At 43.6% G+C, this 23,086-nt stretch overlaps 2 protein-coding genes across 20 annotated transcripts in view; one reads left to right on the plus strand and one right to left on the minus strand.

Annotated features, from left to right (window-relative positions):
* Positions 1 to 6,027, minus strand: part of KIAA0586 (KIAA0586 ortholog) — a 119,484-nt gene extending 113,457 nt beyond the window's left edge. For all 15 annotated transcript variants that reach the window (XM_071809774.1, XM_065839351.2, XM_065839350.2 and 12 more), the window contains exons 1-5: positions 5,606 to 6,027; positions 3,649 to 3,728; positions 2,502 to 2,571; positions 1,187 to 1,253; positions 341 to 518 (exon numbers count right to left, since the gene is read on the minus strand). In XM_071809774.1, the coding sequence (XP_071665875.1) occupies positions 341 to 518; positions 1,187 to 1,253; positions 2,502 to 2,571; positions 3,649 to 3,728; positions 5,606 to 5,879 (669 nt within the window). In that variant the 5' untranslated portion in view covers positions 5,880 to 6,027. The remainder of the gene's footprint in view (positions 1 to 340; positions 519 to 1,186; positions 1,254 to 2,501; positions 2,572 to 3,648; positions 3,729 to 5,605) is intronic.
* A 36-nt stretch (positions 6,028 to 6,063) lies between these two features.
* Positions 6,064 to 14,406, plus strand: TIMM9 (translocase of inner mitochondrial membrane 9). Of its 5 annotated transcripts, none has more exons than XM_065839355.2 (5): positions 6,070 to 6,205; positions 7,738 to 7,858; positions 10,696 to 10,764; positions 11,097 to 11,192; positions 13,891 to 14,406. In XM_065839355.2, the coding sequence occupies exons 3-5, from the start codon at positions 10,726 to 10,728 to the stop codon at positions 14,023 to 14,025; spliced, it is 270 nt and encodes an 89-aa protein (XP_065695427.1). In that variant the 5' UTR covers positions 6,070 to 6,205; positions 7,738 to 7,858; positions 10,696 to 10,725; the 3' UTR covers positions 14,026 to 14,406. The 5 variants fall into 5 exon arrangements, with proteins under 5 accessions (XP_065695425.1, XP_065695427.1, XP_065695429.1 ...); XM_065839357.2 differs by lacking the exon at positions 6,070 to 6,205 and adding an exon at positions 6,221 to 6,360; XM_065839356.2 differs by lacking the exon at positions 6,070 to 6,205 and adding an exon at positions 6,641 to 6,886.
* The last annotated feature ends 8,680 nt before the right edge of the window (positions 14,407 to 23,086 follow it).

Below are 23,086 nucleotides of genomic sequence, written 5' to 3' on the forward strand. Positions count from 1 at the left end.
TCTGTGAGGTGCAAGTAGGAAGAAAATAAAACATCCTTCCCATCATCATGGAGTGATTTGTTTCCCAGGAGACACAAATAAAATACCAGTTAACCCTAACATTTGGTGGTTTAGCAAAACTATGTATTCTTCTAAAAGATAAATCCAACGTTCTCTGTCCATTTTCCCATTTAGCCAAATCCATATTAGTTCTCTCTGGTATATTGGTCAATAAGTCTGAGATCACTAACGCACAGAAAGCAGTGAGCAGACACATTCGGTCTCTGAGTTCTACTACCAACAATTTCAACATTTACCATTTTAAGCAGACAAAGAACTAATCTTACCACAAAATACTTACTTTGAGAAGCGGAGCCGTAGTAGCAATGGCAGCAGCAGTTGCTGCTGCAATGGTTGTTGCAGAATCAACTTCCCTGTGTGTTGACCTGGTGCCTTGACCAACACTTTCCTTTTTTCCTGTAGAGGCATTTCCTAAGAGCTGGACCTTCACCTCCTTAGGTACAGGAGTATTTTGAGTTCTATAAAAATAAACAAGTGCCTGTAAATAGCACTGTCTTCTCCACATCCCCTCCAAGCAGATGATTTCCCACAAGTAGCACTGCTATCACTACTTATATAAGCATTTCTCCTTGGCGCTCCTCATGCCCAAGAAATTGTTTTATCCTCATCATTCAGCATGACATGGGAAGCTTCTCAGGATTACGTTACAGATTCTAATATAAAAGTCATTTCCCTGTCATGACTGCAACCACAACAAAAAATATGTTTGCAGGTTGTATTTTGCAAAGTACAATGTACTAATAGTAAAGTCCAACTAAATTTCTAACATTCAAGTTTTCTGGCCTACGGATAAACACAGCATGTATCTTTATCTGTCTTCAAAAATACTACATGGTTTTGGCATGAAATAAATTATCAGAGCAGATCTTGCTTGACTCCTGTATCATGAAATTACTAATTCAAATAATCTAAAGGCATTACCAAAAACATGTGAAATAAACAAGATACTCCAGTGAGCTCTGAACAATAAAATAAACTGAAAACACCTTCATAGACAGAAAAAGAATACTAACAGAGAACTATAAAAAATAGTTTTTCCTTACCAGCTATGCATTTTGGCAGAAACTGAAGAAGTAGCATAGGAGTATACAGAGCAGCTGAGACACTAACACCACCACGTACTTACTTTTTCTTTAACACCGCTCTCAAAGCCTCTTTCTGACCAGTAGCATATTGAGAAATAAAAACATCATCTGTGGGAAAGAAAGGACATAAAATACACTTTGTCAGGTTAATTGGCACAAAACGTCTATTTCAGAGATACACACAAAGCGTTATTTCAACAACATGTGCAATTTTGCTGCAAAGAATCTGTTGCCTACACCAACCATTTTATCTATTGCAATAACAAATTGATTCACTTCACTAAGTAGCAGATTTAAATCATGATGAGAGTAAGGGCAGGCTTCATGTAACACAACTTTATCTAGTATTGAATGCCGGTATCAACAAAATCTATTTTGGTATGTTGTGAAAATGACGATACCTCACCTTCATAAAATCTGGGGAAAAATGCCATATAAATGGTAACTTGAGCTAACACAAACCATTCAATAAAACTCTGAAAATTCTAACTTGAAAAAAATATAATTTTTTAAAAAAATAGAACTGTGATATGAATATTTCCCTGCAGTCATCATAAATTACAACAGATTCTCTTAATAGTTTTAAATTACGCCAAAAGGATTGCGGCCTCTCCTTCATCCACTGTTTCCCGGGCAGAGCTAAAAACGCAAGATGTGGCAGGTTTGGTGTTTCAGAGCTACTGCTAATTACACACAGCTAATAACTAGCTGCTGCCTCTGTGAGTGTAACAAAGGAAAGTACAGTATTGCTTTTTGGCCTTAAATAAGGGTATTGATTTGCATTTCTTTCCTCCACACAGCCACAGATATCCAAGAAACCTGCAGAAGTGTATTTTCTTTACAAAGTCTTCACTTCTCCAAATCTGACTGAAATTGACTGGCACATTCAAAAGTTAAAGGCATTGACAATGCAATATCTTAGATTCTTAAGGATTAAAAATACACTTTTTATGGTGTAGGTTGCTTGCAGAAAAATATGCATTTGCAGTACCATTACTCACAACAGGAAAATGCATCCAAACAATGTGTGCCCCAACTAAATTCTCTGTTCAGAGACACAAATAGCTTGATTAGCAAACCAAATCGCAACATCCTGGTGAGCTGGTAGAAATCCCCCTTGGTTAATCACAAGGGCTACATAAGCTGGTGTAATGCCACAAAGACTAAAGTAAAATTTACAAAATTTAAAAATGCAAACTATAATCATCATCTTTTTATTAAAGAAACCTTTGAATATTTTCAGTCAAAGTTTCTATATTGAAGAAAAATACCTCAGATAAAATTAAAGCTCACTTTTCCTCTTAATTGGTTTTGTTACAAAAACAAGGGCTGCAGCAGTACATTGATGTACCTTACCTTTAGGTCTTCTGCTGTCTTCCAGCAGCCGTGAAGGATCTTCTTGTACTACAGCTTCTCCAGGATAATCCTTTAGAACAAGAAGAGCAGAAAAGCATATGGCAAAGCCTCTGGTATCGGTGGCCAGAATTTTAGAAGCGCACGGCATTGCTAAATATACAAAACGAAGCATCTCCACACACTAACACAAAGTCTTGGAACAAAACCTATTAAGATCTCTACCGTAGAATCATCTGGACTTTGTAGTCAAGAACTCACAGGACATTTTTGGGACAAAACCCTAGAAACACAATTCAAACTAAAAGTATATATTCTGAGTGCTGATTAAGTGTATTCTCCTCTGTTATGGCTAAAGAAGTAGTAGCGGAACTACACATGTTTAGGTGCTAATCTCAAACAATTCAGGATTACCCACACACACAGAATTAAGCGCTCATAACACTGACTGCAGAACTGAAGGGACAGAGTTGAATTTTCATGAAGTGGAATCCATGAATAATCAATGTCTATGAGAAGCCATAAAGGCAAGTCAGGAAGGTTAAAATCTCTTAATTAACCTTATTTGATGGTGGAGAACTCCACCATCCTTTTCAGACTTTAGTTCAGCTCACTAGGTCTACTCTGCACTATGCAGAGATTTTGCTGCTACCCTTTCACAGCACAGGTTAATTTTATCCTCATGCATGCTCGTCACAATATGTATGCCCAAGAGACAAGTCTCCACTGCATGTAAGATACAACAAACAAATCACAAGGAAATAAGCCTTTTAATTGTAAGTATTAGAGAGTTCCATATAAACTGGTGTCCATTTCATTATCTATGATATGAAGAGAAAAAAATCTACAAAAAGTTTTAGGCTTTTCTGATTAATATTGTACCATGTGTAACCACCTTTTCAAAGGAAGAATTATGATAAAATTTAGAAACGTACCTTGGTATTTACTATGCAACAGGTAAACAAACGCCCTCCAAACAGTTCAGCATTAATATCACATTAGCAGCAATTCAAAGAGGAAAGAAGATGCACAGTTAATGTGCAGAAGCTAAGCCAAAGGTTTCCTCTGCTTTTACAGAAGCTACAACTTTTTGAGAAAAATGCTGTTCTCTTAGTGTGGGATTGCAGGAAGCAACAGTAACTTTTCTTACCATTTGTGATAAAAACATCAGCTTCATAGAATCTTCTCCTGAAAGCAGATGTTCTGGATGCCCTTGAGTACTCAGGACTCCTGAAATAAAAGTAGTTTTACGGTGGTCATAATGATTTTTTAAATGCAGTAGGCTGACTAAGCCAAACCTCAACCTTTCCTCTGCCTGTATCCTTAAATACCTAAATGTAATGACAAAGAACCGCAGCCACCAAGCTGAAGCTTACAAACACTAATGAATTCTGTGAGCCTGGACTACAGACTTGTTTTACAATATACAAAAAAGTCCATGAAAAAAGAGCATTTAGGAAAAAATGAAAGGAAAAAAAATCAACTTTTGGTCTCTCTTCCAGTATAAAACCACAAAACAACTCAGAAAATTCCATGAAAACACAAAGAAGGCCCAAATATTGGGACTACGCAGAGATGTTTCTTGGCAGGAGCAATATTCTGTTAAGTACAGATTTCCTTGCTGACTACACTTTGAGCATACAATTGAAGAGATATTTATGGTGTCTAAAAAGATAAACTACAAATTGCATTTAAACCTGTGACACAGTGGAAAAGCCCTGTCTTATTTCATAGAATCACACAAGAGTCTGGGTTGGAAGGGACCTTCCAAGCTCCAGTGCCACCCCTGCCATGAGCAGGGACATCTTCACCAGCTCAGGTTGCTCAGAGCCCCGTCCAGCCTGGCCTGGGATGTCTCCAGGGATGGTTCAGCCACCACCTCTCTGGGCAACCTGGGCCAGGCTCTCACCACCCTCAGAGGTAACAATTTCTTCCTCATGTCCAGCCTGAATCTCCCCTCCTTCAGTCTAAAACCATCACCCCTCATCCTGTCACAACTGACCCTGCTAAACGTCTGTCCCCATATTTCTTATCGGCCCCTTTTTAGCATGGAAGGGCCACAATAAGGTCTCCCCTGCGCTTCTCTTCCCCAGGCTGAACACCTCAACTCTCTCAGCATGTCCTCATGTACCTCCACACACACCGTTCCATCCTGCCTAAAACCTTCCTGTCCAGTGTATTTGTGAAAAGTCATTCTAAGAGTCATGACTTCTCTGATAAAGATGAGAGTTGCCTAATAATCAAGGACTAGGAATTTGGAGCCAAGAGTGTTGTTCTGTTAACAGAGCTCTGACTGACACCTCACTCTGCACAAGCTGCTTTTTGTGTACAAAACAAAGCCAGGGAAACCAGTTAAACACAACTTTTGAAAGGGTGTTGATATTTGCAGAACCAAAACACAAAGATTTCTTCATTATGTAACCACTACATGACTGGGGGTCCTGGTGGACAGCAGGACGACCATGAGCCAGCACTGGGCCCTTGTGGCCAGGAAGGCCAATGGTGCATTAGAAGGGGGGTGGTCAGTAGGTCAGAGAGGTTCTCCTGCCCCTCTACTCTGCCCTGGTGAGACCACACCTGGAATATTGTGTCCAGTTGTGGCCCCTCAGTTCCAGAAGGACAGGGAACTGCTGGAGAGAGTCCAGTGCAGCCATGAAGATGCTGAAGGGAGTGGAGCATCTCCCGTGTGAGGAAAGGCTGAGGGAGCTGGGGCTCTGGAGCTTGGAGAAGAGGAGACTGAGGGGTGACTTCATTAATGTTTATAAATATGTAAAGGGTGAGTGTCAGGAGGATGGAGCCAGGCTCTTCTCGGTGACAACGGGCAATGGGTACAAACTGGAACACAGGAGGTTCCACTTAAATATGAGAAGAAACTTCTCAGTGAGGGTGCCAGAGCCTGGCCCAGGCTGCCCAGGGAGGTTGTGGAGTCTCCTTCTGTGCAGACATTCAAACCCGCTTGGACACCTTCCTGTGGAACCTCAGCTGGGTGTTCCTGCTCCATGGGGGGATTGCACTGGATGTGCTTTCCAGGTCCCTTCCAATCCCTGACAGTGAGTGATTTTTACCTCGAACCTAAGCCGAACACCCACCCACGGTAAATCCCGCACCTGGGGTCGCTCTGCCTGGGGCTCCGTGTGTCGCTCGGCTCCTCGGAGCCCTGTTCGCCGCCAAGGCCGGAGGAACGCGGGGCGCCGGGCACGGACAGACCCCGTCACGCAGCTTCTTCACAGCGATCGTCACTTTCTCCCCGCGGCCGCCGGCTCTGGTCACGCTCTCAATGGGCTTCTCCCTGTGGACACTCGTGGAGTGAACGAGCACGTCGGCCGCCGTGAGGCTGAGCAGGGACTCCTGGCTGAGGTTGGGGCTGCCTCCCGCCGCCATGCAGATCCCATCACGCAGCGCCCTGACTAAGAGGCCGCCCCCACAGCCACCTGACCCCGCGTTAGCTAAAGCGGCCTGAAGACTTCGGGGGACAGTTCTCCAGCGGTCTGAGGGACAGAAAATCCCGCCGCACCGCTCTGCTCCCCGCACCGGAAGCGCCCGCTGCCATAGCAGCGGCGCCCGCCCGCGCCTCTTCACGCCTGCGCGGGGTCCGCTCCTCAATAGCGTCCGTCAGGAAACCCGCGCCCGCTGCCGGTAGCGCGGGGGCAGCTGAGGGCGCTGCGCTGCGGGACGGAGCGTGGACGCGCGGGCTCGTGGCGGTGCGGGTGAGTGCGCGCGCGCGGGCGGTGGCGCCTCCTGTGAGGGACCGGGCGGGGAACTTGTGGTGGCCCCGGCCTCGTCCTGCTGTCTCACGGCCTGGCGGGGAGGGACGGCGTTGGGACGGCGTTGGGACGGCAGCAGGCCCGGGGCCGGCCGTCAGGTGCGGCCCTTCGCGGGGGTGGGCGGTGCTGGGCCATGTGGCGCAGGAAAGGTCCCGTGAATGAAGAGAAAATCGCCACTTTGGGGTTATTTTCCCAGTGCCGGGGCGTCTCTTCCTCCACCAACATGGAGCGGTACCCACCTGGGCCTGGCCGGGGCTGTTGGGCCGGGTCTGGGCTCAACCAGTCTACCTGACAGAAAAACTCAAGGTGCCCTTGAAAGCGTTAAGTGAAGGATGTAGTAAAACAATTTCACCTTTTTTTTTTTTTTCTAATCTCCAGGTCAGGTTTATGATCTTATTGGGTCACAAGTATCAGCCAGGCCTAATCTATCTTCTCCTCGAACAGACCCTCTTGTGTGTGTTCGGTCTGTTCAAAGAGGCTCTCGGGGCGTGTGGTTTCAGGCTTACTCTGTGAACTCATCACCTTCCACATTACAAGACCTTTCCTGCCATTGATCTTTTTTTCTTCAGAGCCAGTTCTAACCCACAGCCATGATACCGTGAATTATAACAACCTGTGCACCAGGTACATCTGATTATCCAGCCGTGTTGTGACCATTCCCTGCCTTACCCCACCTCTGAAGGCTGGATGCAGCGTGTGGAGCAAGAAAACCTTTGTGTAACCACATTGCAAGCACCAGTCTAAAGGACAGTGTGAGGGGAACCTTTGTGTAACCACACTGCAAACACTAGTCTGAGGGAGAATGATAAGAAAATGTTTGTGTAACCACTTTTCAAGCACCAGTCTGAAGGAAAGCAGCCGGACCCACTCCAGGACTGGGGCAGAGCCGTCACAGCTGCAGGCCCACAGCACCCGGAGTTTGGTGTTAAATTGCCTCTTGCCCTGAATTTTACGTGATTAGTTTAGCAGCCTGCTGGTTTCATAGCTACTTGTAGTTTGGTTAAATTCAGTAAAAGAGTTCTTTAATTCAATTGGGTGTTTTTTTTCTGATGCCAATCAAGTTCTAGTCTGGTAATTCCCAAGGGTAGAAAAACCATTTATTTACAAGCTGTGGGTGCTTTATCTTGACACATTATTTGATATACCTATTCTGAATATACCTAGTATTGAACATAAAGAGGATCTGAACACCTGTGCTGGACAGCCAGTCTCATCCATATGATCCAAATACCTAAATGGTACTCTTTTCCTAATTAAGCCACAAGCTCAGTTGAATTCCCAATATCTTTATTCTTCTTTGTCCTGTTTACACACGTACAGAAACACTTGTCTGGTGTTCAGCATGTATAATTAGAAGCTAAGGTTTTAAAGAGAAAAGTTGCAGGCTCCTCTGTATAGAATAGACCATGCCTACACTTCATTCAGATTGTTAATTAGGATAACAAGTGTGATGGATTTATGGTGTATCTCCACAGACTGCTCCCCCAGGAAAATGTAGCTCCTCACAAACAGGCTGAAAAAAACCAAAAAACCCAAAAACCAACCACAGGACTTGTTTTGTTTCCATGGCAAAAGTTACTGTTGACTCAAGATTAGGTAAGAGACTCTAATGTTGATTACATCAGTGGAAAAAAAAAATCTTCCTCGCTGTAGTTTACAGTGTGTTTCACCTGTAGGAACTCCAGGCTGTGAAATGGAGGAAGGCATTTCAGCCACCCAGCAGTAAAGTAATTATAATCAAAAGCTCTGTTCCAGTTGTTAGTGCTTAGAAGTCATGTTCCTGAGCCCTCAGATTCCAGAGGTCTGGAGATGCAGCTGGGGAAGCTGTAAGCCCACAGAAGTTTTAGAAGAGCTCTTGCCTCTAGTTCTGGCTGCTGTTCTTCCCGCCATGGAAGCAGATAGGTGGTTGACTCAGCCTAGCTAGGGATCATTAACCTAATATTTTTATTTAATAAACGAGCTTTAGCTTTTTAAAATAAGCTGTCAGTCTGTAGTGATTTCATGTTTCCATGGCAATGGGAGTGGCAGCCACAGCAGAAGGAAATATTAGAAGCATTTTCCAGATTCTAAAACGGGGCTGGGAGCTGGGATGGATCTTGCATAGAGAATAAGTTTGACTGACTAAAGCCTTTATTATCTTTGGAAAGTGGATGGAAAACCCATTATGCCTAACTATGAGAAATGAAAACCTCAAGTTATCCTTAACTGCTAGTTTTGCTCAAACAGGCTTATCTTTAAAGAATGCCTCTTTAGAACATCCAAACATATTTGGAAGGGCTCCAGGGCCTTTCAAGAAGGGAGACATCCCGCCTGTTGCTGCTCTTCTGGTGAACCAGCACATCCAGACCATGTTGCAGTGGTTTATTCAGAGATATTTGCTTCCTTCAGTGTGATGTGTTTAAAAGCGCAATGCCGAATTTTCAAATCACATTCAGCCCAGAGGAAAGTAACCCAGACTACGTACGCTTAAACCTGAAGCACACTTGGGTTTGAGCAGCTCATTAGTCGAGGTGCCAAGCCCCATAATGGGCTTTTTAATCACTTTTTTTTTTGTTTATTTCACAGGCTGGAGGGAAAGGGGACAAACAACAAGAAAACTTGAAACTATACATTTAACCTATTTTAAGAAGAAACCACATACGCACACTTCTGGGAATGTTTAGGTGGTGCATTTGTAGATGTTAAGGCAACTGCCTTTAATTTATAGCTACTAAAGAGGTGCAGCTGAGCCATGTAATTTCACTGCCTGCTGTGTCGAAAAGCTAAAATACCTGTACAGGGACAAGTGCTTCAGACACTGAAAAATCAGATAGTGCTGTTGTGCTGATTTAAATCTGAGCTATTTCCCAAGTGCAAGTATAAAAGCTTTGTGGAACTACAGTTCAGTAAAACTGTAATTTTAAGCCTGCCAAACTAGTCACCGAAGATCAAAAGATTGGGTTTGTTATAAACAAGCATAATGAAGCAATACTGAGTGTGAGAAAACGGCACTTTCAGGACTTGAAGCTTTAGCTTTCTGTGCTTGGGAGAGGACAAAAGTCTTTCCTGTTCTCTCTTGTTTTTAACTCTCTGTTTAATAATCTACTTACACTGACTTTATAGAATTGTCACTGATTATTCTTCTAACAGGCTGAGAAATGAGACAGTGGAGGCACTACTCATTTTCACTAATTGTTGTGCCACATAAGTCACATCTACCTCACCTAAAACAAGTTAGAGGTTTACATTAACCTAACACCTTGTTTCTTTTGAGCAACCATATATATCCTATAGGATATTATTCCACTGTATGTTATTACACTGCAGGGAGGGGGTGTGGGGAGAGCACATGCTTGTGAGAGTCCATGGGGTTATTTTTAGCTGCTTAGTTTTCTTTCTGCTGTAGAAATAATAATTAGTGTCATTTTGTTCTTGTTCAGAAGGCTCGCTCACCCTCTCCCCTCTGCTGAGGGGCTGGAATAGTTTAAGCGTTCTAAAACATGAACGTCTTGCTCAGAATTTGGCAAAGCATAATACAAGATCAGTTACAAGTAGCCTTTGCTAAGGGGCAAGATTAACTTGTTTTCACAGGGGGATTACACTTCAGTGTTAAATTTTCTCCCACAGGTTGATGTGAATTAAACTGAAGGATCATGTTTTTGTCAATGTGCAATATTAGCCTGTATTATCATCTGTGCCAGGTCTTAGACAATATATAAATGAAGAGAAAAGGAAGACTTACCTTTCAGTATTCTTCTAGAAAACCAGCAGGGATACATTCAAGCCTTAACTTGTTTACTCTGTTAGATCAGGAATGCGAATCTTCTTTGAGGATGCTTGCTGGAATTCTTGGATCTGTGGCTGTTCATTCTTCTCTTGTTGTCTGTTTCACTTCCTTTAAGGCCACTCTCATTCTTCTGTGTTTTCTTGTCTTTAATTCACTGTATTCAATGACCAGAACATTTGCTCTAATTTAAGCGTTTGGTGAGAAGGCAGCTACATAGAAACGAGGCATCTGCTTCTCCGATGCGAGCTGGCTCATGGCGAGTCTATTCAGAGTTGCTACTGTTCTGTGCTTGCCTTTTTTCCTCACTGTTTTTACAGATGACATCTAAAGTCACTCCAACTGTCATGCTAGAAAATGGTGTTGCTTGCTTCTCCCCAATCCTGCCCTAGTTTGAAAACATATACTGGGTTTTTTTTCTTTTTTAGTCACGTTAAATGCTTGAAATTCCTACAGTGTTTAAAGAACAGCAGTTAACAGGTGGATTTGGGATGGTTTCATACCTGAAATTGTCTTGGATGTAGATAACTTTCCTTCAGGTGGATGGCTTGAAACTTTGCTAGCAAAGTTACATTTAAACACACTTCAAGAACATAAAACTCCGTTCTGTTGTAAAATGCTGGAAATTCCTTTGTATGCTTTTTGTTTGAAACTCAACTTTCATTTTCAGAATAAGTGAGTGAATCACAGACGGTAGAATATGGCTGGACAAATATCAGAATCTGATCAGATCAAGCAGGTAAGATGCTGTATTCATGAGTGGTGGCTTTGAAGATCTTGTATTACTCTGTCACACAGAGTACAAGGTGTAGGGCATGGAAAAGGACATCTGAGTTAAGACTAGTTCTGTAGCAATCAAAATTTAAACATTTGACCATTGACAGACACAGTGTAGTATCTGATTTGAGTACTAACAGCATGCGGTGCTGAAATCTTCTGACCGATAGTAAATTTTTCTAGTGACTTGTCCTTTAAATGTTATTGTCACCAGATGGCCCGTGCAGCTGTGTGTAAGAAAAATTAATGTAGAAATTTTTTTATACTCATTGTCTCTTCATTTTTTATTTACAGTTCAAGGAGTTTCTTGGAACATACAATAAACTTACAGAAAACTGCTTCCTGGATTGCATAAAGGATTTCACTAGCAGAGAGGTTAAACCAGAAGAGGTAGGTAAAAGTTTCCTATGCTTTTAATGACCCTTTGGTACAATTGCTGCATAGTGTTCAAATTTCCGAAGCAACTTAAAGTTTTGATCTTTCAACTAGCTAAAAAGCTAGGTCTTTAGTCTTTAGTGGAGTATAGGTGTCTGGCATCCAGCTTCCAAATGTGAAGTGAGTTAGTGGAAGGGAAATAGTTTGTCTGTAGTTCTGCTTCTCTAAATATGACCAAAGCTGATGACAAAGGCTTCTTTGCACTCTAAGAGTCTGTTTACAAAAAGAAAACAACCAGCCGACTGAAGTCAAGTGCTTTTGATGTGTTAGATCATCAGCTACAGACAAACCATGGGCTGAGACCTCCTGAGGTTTTGTCATTGTCATCTTTTCAGTATGTGCACACAAAGGCAATCTTCCCAATCGTGCTGCCGAGTATGGCTGCTTATTGCAATTCCATCTATTTAATTCTCTGAGCTATCAGTGGAGGTTCTTGTGCCTCCGCTTCTCATGGGTGGTATCTTTATGGACATGGAAGCTGCCCTCCTACAGCCTGCGTCTCGTTCTTTGAAGGGAGAATCCTACTGAAATACTTGTTTACCTCCCCACATTCCCTGCATTGCAGTGAGTCACAGAAACATGGGCCTCCAAAGCTCTGGCTGTTAAATCCATTTCTTTGCATTGCAGGGAGCTCCATCACATCGTCATCTGCAAAAAAGATTAAACTCTCAATAAGATTAGTTGCGTATTTTTTGCCTCTCCTCTCCCATTGAGAGGCTGTCTCAGAATCTCATAGTTTTCTTGGTTAAAAGTCTAATAACCTTTGCTTGACTCTGCTGGTGCGGGGAGGAAAAAGTCCTGAAGTTTTAAGCCAACCATTGGTTTTGAGCATTTTCTGCCTCCTTGGAGTTTAACTCCTCAGTGCAGGCAAAACTCATGTCTCCTTTCAGCTTTTGCTTTGCTGTGCTAAACAAAGCTCTCTCAGCTTCCCAAGGCAGATTCCTTGCTTCTCTGGTCTTCTCTGCATCTGCTTTAGTGGAATTTTTATAGACTACAGGAGGCCAGAATTATTTTGGATAATTCCTTGTCGCTGTCTTTTACCAGCTCATTTTGAATTGCTTGAACAATACAAGGAGTGTCAGTTAACAGAACTGACAGAGCACCAGTGGCACAACCTCTTTACCTTTCTGGGATGGTATTTGCTTTCCAGTAGAGGATTATAATTATTTCTTCTGCTACCCACAGCATTCCTAGAATGTCTTTTAAAATAACGGTTTATATAGTCTTTCATTAAACACCTGGGATTCAAAACCAAAGAACTCATTGGAGGAGAATTAAGATTAACTTAGATACAAAAAATATTCCTAAATTCTGATCTGTCTTTTGCTTCTGTGCTCTGCAAAGGGGCCACATCTGGCAGTACAGGAGCCATCTCTTCACCATGGAGGCTAGGAAGAAACTTCATTATGGCAAGTTTTGTCCATAATTAATCATTATGGGGTTTCTTGCAGAGCATCTGGCTCTTGCCCCTGCTGGAAACAGGACACTGGTCTAGACAGACCACTGGTCTGATCTGCTGTGGAAATTGCTATGTTCCTATTTAAAGGTGTAGTTTCTTATTAAATAATTAAGATGAATACCTCCACGAATTTCCTTTCAGATTCTACATTTGGAAAAAACAGCTTCTGACCTCTTTCCCTACAGCAAGTCTGCACGGCAAGTCTAGACTTCCCTGGGCACCATATCACAAATATCACACCCTCTGGGAGAAGCAGCTTGGGGTAGTTCCGGAATTTGTTTCCTAAGTCAGACTTAACTCCTGCTTGACAGGTTTTGCTGTAGCTGATGCCAGGTCCAGGAGAAGGGCCGGTGGTGGGTGGTTTGCAGAGCTGCATGGCTTTTTTTGTCTTGCTTATTTTCAGCCACCCTGCTTTTCACATCCCTTTATATACTGAGCAGAATCAAAGCAATTTCTGGTTTTGTAGTAATCATGCCAAGTCTTTCTATCTAAATTTGTAGAACCATGCTGCAGAGTATCCAGTTGGTAGAACTGTTGCTCAGAGATAATCTCATAACTTTCTCTACAGTTAAATTTAGAGGTTTGGGGTTTTTTTTCTTTCTTTAAAAAGTAATACCATGGGTTGAATAGGCCCTGGTATTTATTTCCCTGTCCAGCTGACTGATAGAACTTCAGAGGGTACTCTGGTTGCTTTTGTGAAGATTAACCAAGGAAGTACAAGACTGACGGAGTTAATAGGAACAAGGTCAAAAAAAAGGTTAAAATGAACTAGCACACAGTAGACCATATTTGGCTGTCAAAAATAGTATGTGTTTGTAAACAGAATTTAAAAAGTAAGACACTAATTGAATAGATTTAGTATTTATTGTGAAATAAAATGCATTATATACTTTAATTTCACAAGAGGTGCCCACAGATGAAATGGTAATATCTCCTGGCTCCGAGATGTATTCCATGAAGACTTCCATGTAAGAATGAATATTAGAAGATGTTTCGGACATCCCTTAAAAACTAAGCTTCGTATTTTCTGCTGCACACAGAGGCTGTGCACAATTAGACACTCCGTGAGGCTTAACACAGAATATGAGGTGCAGTCACCTAATCGTTTATCCCCGTATATATTCATATTTTGGGTCCTGTTTGGAGAAGTGGTTTAATTGCTGTTTGAAGCCTTTTGTTTCCCTCTTCCTCTAGATGACGTGCTCAGACCACTGCCTACAGAAGTATTTAAAAATGACACAAAGGATCTCCATGAGATTCCAGGAGTACCATATCCAGCAGAACGAAGCTCTGGCAGCTAAAGCAGGACTGCTCAGCCAACCTCGTTAGACGAGAGCGCTCTGATCAGACTTTACAAGCAGTGCCAGTGTTCACTGGGCAAGAACACACATTTTGGATTTTCTGCTGTCGGGATGTGCAGCTCGGAAGAGATTTCTAGATGCTGTTCAGACAGTGGAAACCATGAAGGGTTAAACAAGAACTTAGTCATGGTGGATGGGCAATGGAGTCTGTTTCTGAGGCTCTTTTCACTCTACGATGGAGTAATATCGATACAAACTTTTCCAGGGCCCACAGTCTGGTATGTTTAAATTGCAAGGGGGTTGGGAGGGTTATACTTCCTTTCTGCTAGGACTGGTTCAGATGGAAAATGTGTAATATGGGAAATACACTTTTTAAAATTTAATTCAAGTAAAATAAATGGGAACTGTACACTTGTATGTATTTTCTTTCCAAAGACAGTTTTAGGACGCTGCTTGAGAGCAGCGTTTTGTTTGCTGTGGTCTCATTCCTCCTTGGCTACTACAGAGTTCTGTTCATTCGCTACTGCTTCAGGTTGCTGATAGGTAATGGGATTAGTGACTTTGTTTCAGCAGCTGGGGATTTGTGTATTTGTTATTTCTCTCAATTTGGGAAGAAATTCCATTAAACCACCCTCATTCTGACGCTCCTGGAGTGCTGGGTGGTGAGGATTAGAGTTTTAGTTTGAAGTGGCAGAGAACTGCTGTAACTAAGTAGCTCTGTAGGCAGGGACGCTCTGCCAGCTTGTCCCTAGGGCATATTTGCCTCATGCTTCACCGGGTCAGTTACAAGGGACACGAGTGTACCGCAGGCACTTGTAGACACTCCTCATTTCCCTCGGGGAACCCCAGGGCTCCTCCAAAACCGGCTGCCTTGCCTGATACAAGTGGCATGCACTCCAAGCACAGAGCTTGCCGGCAGCTTTCTCTGTTAAATGTGTGAATGCCAACAGAAAGTACAAGGTATGCACAAAGTGATGGCTTTTTTTTGCTGCTGGAGAGAGAAGTTTGTGGAAGCGAACAGTTCTGATGTTATGGTTTTGCTATACCCAAAACACCAGACCTTGGAAAGGATCTTGAGTTAAAATGCTGGAGATTGTTAGTACAGTACAATGATAGCTGATGGGCACATTTTAGTTTAGTTCTATTAATAAAATACAGTAACAAAAGGAACTGAACATCAGGATTACCAAATCGATTTTGAGATTTCAGGTGATGAAGTCTGAAACAAAGCTATTTCATGTCAGCTGCCAGGTTCTGTTCTTCAGTAGAAAGGCAACAACAGGAATGGCAGGATCCCAGAATCACAGAATGTCAGGGATTGGAAGGGACCTGGAAAGCTCATCCAGTGCAATCCCCCCATGGAGCAGGAACACCCAGCTGAGGTTCCACAGGAAGGTGTCCAGGCGGGTTTGAATGGCTGCACAGAAGGAGACTCCACAACCTCCCTGGGCAGCCTGGGCCAGGCTCTGCCACCCTCACCATGAAGAAGTTTCTTCTCAAATTTAAGTGGAACCTTTTGTGTTCCAGTTTGTACCCATTGCCCCTTGTCCTACCATTGGTTGTCACTAAGAAGAGCCTGGCTCCATCCCTGTGACACTCACCCTTTATATATCTGTAAACATTGAGGTCACCCCTCAGTCTCTTCTTCTCCAAGCTCCAGAGCCCCAGCTCCCTCAGCCTTTCCTCACACGGGACATGCTCCACTCCCTTCAGCATCTTTGTTGCCCTGCACTGGACTCTCTCCAGCACTTCCCTGTCCTTCTGGAACTGAGGGGCCACAACTGGACACAATATTCCAGGTGTGGTCTCCGCAGGGCAGAGCAGAGGGGCAGGAGAACCTCTCTGACCTACTGACCACCCCCCTTTTAATCCACCCCAGCTACCATTGGCCTTCCTGGCCACAAGGGCCCAGTGCTGGCTCATGCTCATCCTGCTGTCCCCAGGACCCCCAGGTCGCTTTCCCGTACACTGCTCTCTAATAGGTCATTCCCCAACTTATACTGGAACCTGGGGTTGTTCCTACCCAAATGCAATACTCACAGCTGCCCTTGTTATATTTCATTAAATTTTTCGCAGCCCAACTCTCCAGCCTGTCCCCCCTGCCCATGTGGTTTTTTTGTTGTTACTTCCTCTGTAGCTTTTTCTTTCCAGCAGCAGTTTGAAAGAATTATTTCCTGCCTGGTTTTTATTTATTTTACTACTCAAACTCCAGGCTGTGGATGCTGAAGTTCTGACTGCAGCACAGTCCATCCGCCACTTGTGCTGGATGCTGCTCCGCTTGCTGCTGTTTAAAGCTGCCCCAGCTCTGCACAGAAACCTGTTTGTAGGTCCTTCAAAGGTGGAAGAAACAAGTATGTTCCTAGAGTCACATTTCCCTGTGATTTGCACTGGCCCTATCACAGCTCCTTCCTATGTAGCCCATGCCTTGTTACCTTGGAGATGGCTAAGAGCTAACTAAAATAGGAAAGGCTTAAAAAGAGCCCAAAGAAGTCAGCAAATCTCTAATGTTCTGGTTTTTTCGAAGGAATAACAGGCAAACAATGTCTAGGTAGTTTGCTAATATTAGGCCACAAATGTTATGGCCAATTGGAAATAATATATCCATAGTAAAGATTTAAGGCTGTCTTTAAAGCAACTTTTGTGTTAAACATTTGAAAGTAACGCATGATTGAAATGATCCCATTTTCCATTGTATTTTAGTGTGCAAAGAGAACAGTCGCTCAGAAAGGTGCCTGAAGACCTTAAGTGATATGACTGGAGCATGTTTGTGTCTTCTGGGCAAACCTCCTTGGGGCTGAAGTAAGGGGGGGTTAAAAAAAACCATCCTGTTTTCCCCCTCATGTTTCAGTGTTCGGGGATTTGAGGGCAGGAAGATGTTTAAATATTTGTTAAGATGAATTTATTGTACAAAAGCAAGTATTAGAGGGACTTCTTAGTTAATGAATGACTTACTTTCAGGTTCCCCAGTTTCCTTTTACTCCAGTTTTAAAGCTGCCTTAACCCACTGTTATCCTGGGAAAACAGATATTCTTGAAATCTTAAAACCCCCCATCCCTCCCCATGCTCAACGAACAAATTGTTGGGATGAAAAGCATCACTGGAAGTACAAGCACAGGGTTGAAAGCTGCTACCCTAACACGAAGCTGGCCTGCCAAAAACTCCTGACTTCCACAAGAGCAATGTGCTGATAGCGACTGCAGTTTGCCACTGATATGCCTGTTAGTTACGACTATTTCAAAGCTAACGAGAGTGGAAAATAAGTTGCAGTGCTACTGCACAAAGGTGAAGATAAGGATGGAGTCGCTCACTCTTTTGGATGATCAGTTCTGCCCTAGCTCTGTGTCACTCCAAAAATGTTGCACTTTCCACATTTTTCAATCCAGGCGACTGAAAAGTGACACAAATATATTTTAGCCTGGCAATAAAGCGCATCCATGTAACTAAAGCATCCCAGTGCTGCAGAAAGCAACTTCTGTAAAGGGTTACCTTGCCGAGCTTTGGCTTCCCTTTGCTTCCTTGGTGGGTTGGCATGTCCTGCTGGCTGGCTCCAATAAGATCGTTTAGAAAACAGCACCCTGTAAGATTTTTTAACCAGACATGTGGGTTGGGAATTATCCATGACACTGAGGGTATTTCAGTGCCTCTCACTCACATTTATCAGCGGGTATTGGCAAAGTGTTGCACTGCTCCGTCCTCCTTGGAGCAAGATCTCCCAGCATCTGATTCTCAAAAATACTGAACTACAAATGCAAGAAATCAATATTTCTGCAGCGCCTGGATGGGTGCCCACAGTGAAGACTGGGAACACCCACAGAGACGGGACGTGGGATTTCTCTCCCGGTGGAGCATTGTGACCTCCATGATATAGTTTAATCTGGAGTGTTTTTCCATCCCCCCTCTTGAATAGCTTCACCTTTGTGTGGTGTAATGAAACACTCAGTCAGAATTAGAACAAAATGAGAATACAGCTTAGTCTCTGGATCCTGACTGAAAGGCAAACAGTATTGAAGACAAGGAGCGTGGAGAGCGGGTGAATCGCCTTGATGAGGCAGGGTAGGTGCAGGAATGGAACCAGTTCTGGTGGAGGGAGGAGCAAAGGGTGAGAAGTGGAGTGCTGCTGAGGAAGCTGTGGAAAAAGGGATGGGAGAGAAGGTAACAGGAGTGCAGCCTGCCAAAAACCGCCTTGATGAGACGGGGCTAATGAACAGACACTCGTTTGGAGGTGATGTTCATTGCAGCAGAGCCAGAAACACAGGCCCTTCCGTCTGAAATGAGCATCTAAACGAAAAGGCGACAAAAAGCCTGCAATTACCAGTCAGCCCACAGAAAACAGAGGAATTTCAGCAGGAAGGGTCAAATGAGAGCCGTGCTCCAGAATGCTCCGTGCATCAGTGGTACTGCCAGAGCGATCGGATCAATCATCTGGAAGATTATAATGGAGATTCCTCGAATTCTCTCAAGGTTAGAAGCAAAAATCCTAATTTCTGTAACTTCACTGACAGCTTCAGCTACTGAGCTCTCATCCGGAAGGCAGGGAAAGGATGGGACTGCAATCTTCTATAAGGAAAATGGGGGGTTTAGGTATTACTTTTTTAGGTATTTACCTAATGCCCAGAGACAGGTTGTGGCCGTGACTTCCGTGCAAGGCGGCGTTCTTCTGTACTCTTAAATACCCAGCCCTGAGAACTGCAGTTTAATCAACAGCTCCTTTCTTCAGCATTTTCTATTAGTTGGGTTAGGAAGTGTCACGATCCATTCAGTGATGGACTGGTGATGGTTCCTTTACCTTGATCTCGAAGCGCAAAATGAAGGCAACCAAAACGCCAAGGGGTTATAATTCAATCAGTGTTACTTGACTATTTTGCCCGTAAAGTGGCACACACTAGAGAAATGTAGAGAAAAAGGGGTAAAGAGGGTTGGTTACCACCACAGATCCAAGGGCGTCCCTCTGGTCTCAGGTCCCGTAAGAAGAGTCCTGCTGGTCCTCCGTTGTGATCCGGGATCCTTTGGTGGGGAGATCTCAGTGATGTCCAGTCAGGAACCATCTTTCATGCTTCTTCACCCCCGCCTCGCTCCCATGGATTGAGGCCGATCTCCACCTTTGTTTTGCAATCCAGGCTTAAACCGTGCAGACCCAAAATGTCCCCACTTTACTTGCCAGAACCCATCTACGCCTGCGATGCCTCGCATTCGGGGGTCTCTTACTGGTCCCTTGGGTGACCTCGAGACCCTTGGTGAGCCTCTGTGCATGCTCTTCTTTGTTGGTCTTAGTAACAGGGAGGAGGTGGGGACAAGTTTGACTGAGGCAGCAGGTGGAAACGCATCTTCTGGAGGGCAGCTACTGTCCCCAGGATGGAGAGACCTGTATAACACAATTCCCTTTAGGAGGTGGGGGCAAGTTTGGCTGAGGCAGCAAGTGAAGTCCATACAGCAGCTATTGTTACCGGTAGCCCCCCAGGTCAGAGAGACCTGTGCAACACAATTCTCTTCCTCAGGCCCCTCTCCAAGTCATTGTCCAATTCCTTCTACCAGGCCACTGTTCTACAAGTCCCTGATGGCGATGTTCAGGCAAATACTGTTTGGATCGACTCTTCCAGGAAGTCAGCACACGGCACTTGAGGGATCTCATTCAAATCCTGGGAAGTCCATTAAGCTCAGCTCCAAAATTCCTTGAATGAGTCTGGCTCAAACTCTACGTGTAAAAGCAGTTAGAGCTTGTGACACGCAAACTTGCATTATGCTTGCACCCTCAGTTTCAAGAAGATGGCATTAAAAGAACTCTAACAATTCTGCTAAATATTAGATTTTTTTAAGTTGTGTTTTACCTGAATTTGACATTCTTTGGCATTTTGGTGACAGGTTCTTTCTGTAACCACAACAGCGAGCATTCAACATTCAAGCTTTAGTAAGTTCAGGACTGTAAAATAATGGCCAGGTCTGTTTCCCCAGGATTTCTCACATACAGAAACAAAACTGAAAGACATACGAAAGACCCTAAATCACTCTTAAAAAACTTCAATACTTATACAATGCTTGAAAAGACTATGGCTGGTTACAATTTTTTGTTCTGTAAATCACTTTAATCTGAGGGAAAGTGAAACGGCTGATGAGGGAGCTGGGCTTGCTGTATGAATATTTAAGGCGGTATACTTGACATACCACCATTTATTTCAAATAATCGATGCAGAAATCCAGTTGGTGGCTATTTCTGTATTGCACACATCCTGCCCTTCCTGGGATATGGATTTAGGGACCCTCTTCCCCTCTCTTTCTACCCAAGCACATTGAATTTCTGTGCGTGCTGCTGCCCCGGGAACCCACCAGAAGCTCTGTTTTCAGTCCGGGCTGAGGGGAAGGTTTCACCTCCTTCTCAGTCGGGCACACTCCAAACCCCTTAGTGGTGGGAAAGGGGGGGTTTTCCACCTCTCCTGCCTTTTTTTGCAGCGGGGCCTGCTCAGATCTCAGGCACAAAGTGCCGTTGTGCCCCACAGAGGACACGGATCCCGCGGGGACGGGGATCCCGCTCCGGGCACCTTCAGTCCTGCCACCTCCTCCCAGCCATGGCGGGAAAGGCTGTGACGGGCATAACTGAAATGAAACAGGAAAAAACAACGCGACAGTGAAGAAAACAACAATTAAGAGACCCAGCTCAATGCGGGCAATCAGGAATTTGGCTATAAAGAGCAAACCTCCAAGAAGAAGCTGCTGGCTTGGCACACGGTAGTCACAGGGTAGGAAGTTGAGTGTAAGCAGAAGGAATCAAGGTTGGTTTTGTTTGTTTTTCAATATCTTTAAACCTTACCCATTCATAAGGGAAGTAACTTTCAGGAAATGAATGAGCATCAAGAGACAGAATTTTAAGCCGTGCGTACACGTAAACAAGTTGCCTGTTCAGAAGAAAAAACCCAACGCATCCTTGTGTAATATAACAAAGTTCCACGCAAATTCCGCATCTTACCGCTCCTTATGTAACAGGCAGGATGATGCAAATTGGGTCAAACTGTACCCAGATGAGGGATTAGAGGAGGAACAGTTCAGAAATAGCTGAAGAAAGGGATGGGGCTGGACTGGAACAGCTGGGTGACTGCAGAGCAGCGAGAGACGTGGCCAAAACCACAATTCTGTCCCTCGCTGACAAGGGTGGTGGGAGAGACCAGCAAATGTGCTCCTGGTAACCAGACCGCAGGTTTTCACAGCTGTAAGGGAGCTCCAGGGCTGCTTTTCTTTGCTGGCAAGGACTGAAACATAAAGTGAACATCGTCAGTGCACTGGTGAATGAAAGCCAAGCGCCATAAACCAAATACAGACACCTTTTGGAAACTACTGGTATAGGATAACAGCATAACAGTGGTAACTAATATAAATAGCAGGTAGTTCTAAACATGAAGCAGAACCGAGCAGCACAGCCCGGCTCCGAAACAGAAAGTAGGATCTCTCTGGAAATGGGAGGAAGCAGGAATAGCAACATAAACAGGGCTGAGATCATTCAAAACGAAGAGGACACCAGGAAAGTCCTATTCTTAGAAAGGGTGAGAGAGAGTCTGCTTTCAAAATTCAGATTTCCTGGCCTTCTCAGTTTTCTTTCAGCGCCAGGGCAGCGAGTGTTTGTCGCTGGGCTGTGACTAATCACAAAATCCACTGCTCGACTGCATTACAAGCACATATTCAGACCAGTAACATATTCCTCTAAAGCACTGGATGAGACTAATAAATGCTTGTGGAATCTGGGGAACTCACAGCTTTCTAAAACATCCCCCCTCCCAATAAATACTGGCTAGTGATGACTAACAAAGGTGAATAAATTCTCCCAGAGGCCTCTTAAAAATAATCCTATTTGATGGAAGATAATAGAATGACATTTTCTCAACATTTGAGGGCAATAGCTTGGTAAATAATGTGAGCTAATTATAAAATGTGTTTTTCTTAAGCCGTGGAATTACGGTGAGTCAGTCCCTGGCAACATCCCCATTGGTTCCGCTGCTTCGTTACGTTCCTTCCATCTCCAGAGATCGTCTTTATCCCACACGTTGTAGCGAATCGTAAAATCCCAAGTGCGGAGAAGTAAAAATAACCAAGATTTTAGTGCACAACATCTGCAAAACGCAAGGGCGCAGCGAAGCAAACAGCTGGACATAGTTCTGTTAACACTCAGCTTTTGTTTCAGCTTGTAAATGTGTCTTCTGGCTCATCCATCAGATTCGTTTCAAGCGATCAAACCAAACACGCTCTTTTCTTAAAAACCAGCGTTTTTTAATGTACCGCTGTTAAATGAACTCCAGTAAATGCTGCCCCGAAAACCCATTTGGCTGCCTCAGCTACCCAAGGGGGTTTTTTAATGGGGAAAAGAATAACGTTTTAGAAAAAAATATTCATATTTAAATGTGAAATTCCATGTGGTTGACAAACCTCTCTGGAGATAGAAGGTTCTCCCTGGGGTGGATGGTCTGACTGAGACACAGGAGCTGACAATCCCAAGATTCAAATTCTCTTTCCAGCTCCATCCCGGGTAAATTTAGTAGCCATGACCATGCGTAAAATAAGAGTATGTATCAATTTTAACAACTTCTGCCTAGGTTATTTTAATGCTGCACCTTTAAAAAAACTAGAGTCAAGTAGAACTTGTGCAAAATACCACAAACAGGTGATTTAATCACTGTTCTACTGCTGCACTTCAAATTAAAAGGTCTTTGCTACTCCTTGTGAAGGTCAGATACATTATGCTTCATGAAGACAGACACTTCTATTTCCATTATGCTTTTCTTCTGCTAATTACTACTGTAAATCTGGTTAACCTCTGTTGAAAGAACAGCTCGTTATTATTGTTCCAACATCTTTGCTTCTCCTGCCTGCTCTGTTCCAACAGATTAAGCAAGAGAAGGTTTCTCAAACACAAACAATCTGATAGAGGAGCCAGAAACAAGAGATTTAACTGGTGTTGCTCAACTGAAACATTAGAGACAACACTTTACAGAAATAAAACCAAAACAGGGAGGGAAATCAACCTTTTCTTACCTTATATCCTCACATGCATATATTTCAAGGTTTCTCCAGCTTTCAGATATATGCGAATACAAAAAGAAATCTACCAA

Source organism: Patagioenas fasciata, chromosome 5 (genome assembly GCF_037038585.1).
Source record: "Patagioenas fasciata isolate bPatFas1 chromosome 5, bPatFas1.hap1, whole genome shotgun sequence".
NCBI classification, from domain to species: Eukaryota; Metazoa; Chordata; class Aves; order Columbiformes; family Columbidae; genus Patagioenas; species Patagioenas fasciata.

Excerpts from the sequence above, each read along its gene's own strand:
- TIMM9 (XM_065839353.2), top strand. The coding sequence starts at position 10,726 with ATGGCTGGACAAATATCAGAATCTGATCAGATCAAGCAG. Across the intron at positions 10,765-11,096 it reads AATCTGATCAGATCAAGCAG|TTCAAGGAGTTTCTTGGAAC; the intron begins GTAAGATGCTGT and ends TTTTATTTACAG. Across the intron at positions 11,193-13,890 it reads GAGAGGTTAAACCAGAAGAG|ATGACGTGCTCAGACCACTG; the intron begins GTAGGTAAAAGT and ends CTCTTCCTCTAG.